Consider the following 5383-nt stretch of genomic DNA (forward strand, 5'->3'; position numbering starts at 1 on the left):
AGAGGATCCGAGTGTGTATCACCTAGGAGACAGCTCTCCTCCGCCTCCTTGGTGTAGGGGACACCCTGCTGCCTGGTCCGCTCCTTGAAGACAGAGGAGTCTTTGGAATGCCCCAGGCTCCTGGACCTCATTCCTTCCTGCACTTGCTCCAGGAGTCACCCCTCAGAGTGCCCACCCTGAGTGAAGCCCTGGTCCTCTCCTGACCCTCTGGCCAGCCGGCCTCCCACCCTCCGGGAGCTGCAGCAAATACCCCACTCCTGCCTTCAGCCAGAGACGCACGGGCTCCTCCTTGCAGGGTGTCATCCCTAGATCCCCAAAACCTTCCTCAGCTGACTCCTCCTGAGTCCTCCTGAGTCCTGCAGCTGATGGAAGTCAGGGGCTTCTCCCCGGGCTCAGGCCAGGCCACCCCTCCCTGGTCCCTGACAGCTTTGTGCCGGAGTGCTGGGCCTGACAGCTGCTTCCTGGGTAATCCACGACTGCACGAACCCAGAGCACCCCAGGTCGGAGTGCTGGCGTCCTTTCCATCCTGCCCTCCTGTCACCCCCCATCCTGAGACCCCTCAAGGCACCCTCCTCCGGGTGCTAGGCAGGGGCAACAGCCTGGCTCTAGATCAGACCTCTGGGAGTGGATGGCTGACCTGTCACTCACAGGCTTGTGACCTTGGTAGATTTGCTTCCCCATGCCTCAGTTTGCCCTCCGGAAAATGGGGCCAGTAGGAGTCTGGGTCCGGCAGGATTGTTGCCGGCACTGAGTGAGCAGATGTGGGGGGAGGCACTGGGCCTCGCACACAGACAGCATCAGGGGGCTCGGCGTCTGACCCCTCTTCTGAGGAAGTCCTAAGGAGGCTGCTTTCCACCCCAGCCTCAGCTGCACCCTCCAGGGGCCCGGGCTCAGTTCTCGCCACAAGGGAAACCCCCCTGCAGGGAAGGGCAGCTGGGTGAACGCCACGGCGCCCCTTTCTGTGTTCACAAACGCCCACACCCAAGCAAGGCACATTCTAGAACGCAGGCGGGGCCTGACTCCTGGCTCAGCAGGGTGAGGACCAAGACTGCGGGGCCACCGCCCTGCGCTCTGGCCAGGGCCCCAGCAGGGAGTGTCCATCCAGGCTGGCAGGGGGCAGGCGGGGGCCGAGGGACCCCGCCCGCCTCCGCTGGCGCCCTTCCCCTGGCGCGGCTCAGGTTGAGGATGCCTGAGGGCGCCCGCCATGCCCCCCAGCGTCCCCGCCCACCGACCCCTTGAGAGGATTCCCGAGTTCGCGCCGCGCCCTGCACTCCTGCTGGGGCCACCAAGGCCACCCCCCGCCCGTCGCTGCCGCCGCCCCTGGTTCGTGTGCGATGCGTTGGGCATCGTGTGCGCCACCAGCACTTGGGGGCTGGTGCTGGGCGCCGCAGGCACCTTGCTCTCGGAGCTGCTCATCCCGTCACGGGACGTGGTCTACGCCGCGGCCAACGGTGCCCTCTTCTACCTGCTGGCCTTCCTAGGGCTTGCGGCCCACGCGCGGACCATGTTCACCGACCCCGGCTCGGTGCCTCTGGACAACACGTCCCGGGCCTGCGCTTCCCGCTGCCCACGCTGCGGCAGCGCCCGCCCCCCACGAGCGCACCACTGCACCGTGTGCGGGCGCTGCATCCGCAAGATGGACCACCACTGCCCCTGGGTCAACAACTGCGTGGGCGAGGACAACCAGAAGTACTTCGTCCTCTTCACGCTCTACCTGGCGCTCGCCTCGCTGCACGTGCTGTTGCTGCTCGCAGTGCCAGCCTGGCGCAGCTACGCCCGCGGCGAGTGGGACACCACCAGCACCGTGTCGCCCCGCGGGTCCGTCATCTTCCTCTTCCTGGTCAGTCTAAAGGGCTTCATCTTCACCTCCGTGATGTTCACGACCCAGATGCGAGCCATCTGCACCGACCAGACGAGAATTGAGGTGCTGCAGAGGGCGCGAGCCCGGTGGGAAAAAGGCAGCAGGGGCAGGAACTTGAAGGCCGTCTTCGGTCACCGCATCTCATTAGCCTGGATCAACCCCTTCGCTTCTGAGGAGCATCAGAAATTGGATGAGCACCACAACGTGGTCTGAGGGCCCCCTCCTGGGATTCCCACTCACACCACACCACAGCCACTCTCCCGTCTGCCAGACCCCTTACAGGTGTTTAGGGAAAATGCAACAGTTGCTCACTTAAACTGGAAGCCACCGTGGCGGCCATGTGCACTCAGGACTATGCTACAGAGAGCTTTCAGAGCCTCACGTGATGCTCAGAGCAGAAAGTGAGGCCTGCGGAAGCCAAATTTTGCCCAGAGAAAATTGCAGAAAATGTGGTAAAATATGTATGCTGTACCTTTTTAACTCTGCCAATGCTTTTCATGGGAGAAGGGGTCAAATCCACAAGACTTCTTAATAAAGTATCATAAATGAGTGCTGGCCTTATGACATATATATTTACGTAAGGAGCTACGGTAGCATACTGGGTGTTCTGGTTACCTGGCTGCTCTGACAAGAATACACCACACATGGGATGGCCTTAACAAACAGGAGTTCATTCTCTCACAGTTTGGGAGGCTAGAAGTCCGAGTTCAATGTGCCAGGCTCTAGGGACTGGGTGAAAGCCCCTCAACCCTGGGGCTTCACCTCTGCCTCGTGCTCCCGGCCCACTGAAGCCAGAGGCATCTCTTCACTCAGGCAGCTACTGGCTGCGGAGGCTGACAAGCCCAAGGTCGACAAATAAATTGGCACTGTCCCAATGTTACCAAATCACACGGCAGGCCATACATTCAAGTCCACTGAAAGTCCCAAGGTCGACAGAGCATGGCAGGCTGCTGAACAACCACACAGCTACGTGCAGGGTCCAAGCATGCCATAAGCTAGAGACCATTCCCAAAGCTGCTGCAGACCACATACCCAAAGGCAGCTACTCAGCTGCTCCCAGTAGATTCCACCATGGAGTTGATTACCAGTCTCATCATGGGGAATACTGCATCCAGCTGCCCAGCCACTCAACCAGGCCCAGGCAAGTTGACACACAAACTTAACCACTTCACTGGGTAAGGCATTTGGCTGCTAATCAGAACGTCAGTGGTTCAAATCCACCAGCTGCTTCACAAAAGGAAGATGGCAATCTACTCCCATAAAGATTTACAGCCTTGAGAATCCACTGGGGGTTGCTGTGAGTCGGAATCAACTCGATGGCAGTAGGTTATACATTTTTATATTGATATAATTCAATGAACAGTCTCCCGTGGGCTGTTATTGAGTGAATAATACAGATGAACTAATATCCCTGGGTGGGGGTGCAAACTGGGAATGCCTTGGCTGACAACCAATAGACTAGGGGTTCGAGACCTCCCACAGAGTCCTCTGAAGAAAGGCCTGGTAATCTACTACCACAACAGCGGCCGCAGACAACCCTAGGAAGGGCGGTTCTAGTCTGGCATGCGGTGGGGGCGGGCGTGAGATGGACTGGCATGTCAGCACCTGGTGAACAGAGGGAGTACATAGGATTTTGAACCATCCGTGCATTCCTGACAAACCCGCCTTCATCCTGATGCATCCTTCTGTAACGTCTGTTGGATTGGGGCAGCCACTATTTCATTTAGGATTTTTGCATTTGTGTTCATCGATAAATGACACCGGCCAGCACAGTGCTTCTCTTTCCTTGCCTGTGTTTTACTGCAGATCACACCAGCCATGTTAAATGAGTACAGTAGCTACAACTCTTTCTCCATTTTCTGAACATCTTCTGTCCAACACGGGCACTAGCTGTTCCTGCAAAATCTGGTGGCCTCACCAGTCAAGCCATCGGAATTTGGGATTTACTGTATTATTTTTATTTTGAGCTCTTTGTAGAGTCAGTAAGATTGCTCAGTGAAGTTGGCTCCAGAGTGGCTTCAGCTTTGCAGGCGTTCCATGTAGCGTATGTGCAGAGCTTGTCCTTACTCATTCCCTTTGCCACCTCTCCCACTGCAGGGGCAGAGCACAATCTGTTTAACCCTGTTCATTTCTGATGGAAATTTAGATTTTCCTGTTTTTCATTCTACTAAACAGTACTGTACTGGACATCTCTGTACGTGTGTATGTGTGTGTGCGCACGCACCTGCCTTTTCTGGAGTGGAAATGGGGTGAGTGGGTAGTCCCTGCAAGCAAAATTTGTAAATTTTTCCAAATTGCTCCCCAAAGGGGACACACCAACACCCACTCCCCGGTGATGAGTTTTTGCAGCTGTATCCATATGCCTGGAATCCTATGACCTTAATTTTCTGAATTTTTACTGAGCTGATGGAAGGGACATGGTGTCTCATTATAGTTCATTTGCATTTTCTCTAATTACTATTGAGATTCACAGCTTTTTGTCTCTTTATTGAATATTTGGATTTACTCTTGTATCAATTTCCTCCTCATATCTTCTCCATGGTGCTATTGGACTATTCGTCTGTTTCTTACTGATTTATAGCACTCGTTTATTCTGAATACAAATTGCCAACATCTCATAGTCTGGGTTTTGTTTTCCCCTCTTTGTTAATGGCATCTCATGATGCCATGAGTTGGTTATGTTAATGTAGTAAATTGATCACTTTTTCCCTTGGTTGTTGGTGCTGTTGGAATCTTATTTAAGAAGCTTTCCCTGTCCCAGTGTCATAAGCATATTCTGCCATATTCCAGACATTTTAAAATTTTGTTTTTTGCATTTAGGTCCATTTTCCTCCTGGAACTGATGTTATGTATGGTGAAAGGAATAAATCCACTTTCTAAATATTCTTATTTTGTTATTCTTACTTAGTTATTCTTAAAGAAGTCAAATAAAACATAACAAACAGGGGATGGGGCAGCTTTCTTGCAGTTCACCACCAAGCCCGTTTGCCTTCTCTGAAGACTTTAAATATACCCTTCTGAACACTCACGCATATACATGCTGTTGTTAGGTGCCGTCAGCTGGCTCTGACTCACAGGGACCCTACAGACAGCACCGCCCGGTCCCGCACCAGCCTCACAATCCCTGCTGTGCTTGAGCCCATCATGGCAGCCACTGTGTCAATCCATCTCCTTGAGGGTCTTCCCCTTTTCCTCGGACCCTTGATTTCACCAAGCACGACATCCCTCTCCAAGCACTGGTCCCTTCTGACAACATGACCAAAGTAGGTGAGACAAAGTCTGGCCGTTCTCACTTCTGAGGAGCATATATATACTTTTACGCATTTTCATGCATATTTAAAATTACAAAATTTTACATTGGAGTTTTTGCTGGGTGTTTTTTTCTAAAATGAGCTGACATCTAGGTATTGTTCTCAAAACCAAAAACCAAACTCACTGTCATCAAGTTGATTCCAACTCATAGCAACCCTCATTAGGTTTCCAAGGCTATGAATCTTTACAAAAGTAGATTGCCTCATTTTC

General features: G+C 53.2%; 1 protein-coding gene across 1 annotated transcript; it reads left to right on the forward strand.

The window, feature by feature from the left end:
* Positions 1–1204: 1204 nt before the first annotated feature.
* LOC103208994 (palmitoyltransferase ZDHHC3-like) lies at positions 1205–2074 on the forward strand. Its single transcript, XM_007954757.1, has one exon. It carries the CDS (start codon positions 1205–1207, stop codon positions 2072–2074), a length of 870 nt encoding a protein of 289 aa, XP_007952948.1.
* Positions 2075–5383: the final 3309 nt, after the last annotated feature.

Source organism: Orycteropus afer, unplaced genomic scaffold, assembly GCF_000298275.1.
Source record: "Orycteropus afer afer isolate SDZICR_OR568_19922 unplaced genomic scaffold, OryAfe1.0 scaffold00471, whole genome shotgun sequence".
Taxonomy (NCBI): domain Eukaryota; kingdom Metazoa; phylum Chordata; class Mammalia; order Tubulidentata; family Orycteropodidae; genus Orycteropus; species Orycteropus afer.

What these genes read in the sequence shown, in the direction of transcription:
- LOC103208994 (XM_007954757.1), top strand. Translation starts at nt 1,205, where the DNA reads ATGCCCCCCAGCGTCCCCGCCCACCGACCCCTTGAGAGGATTCCCGAG.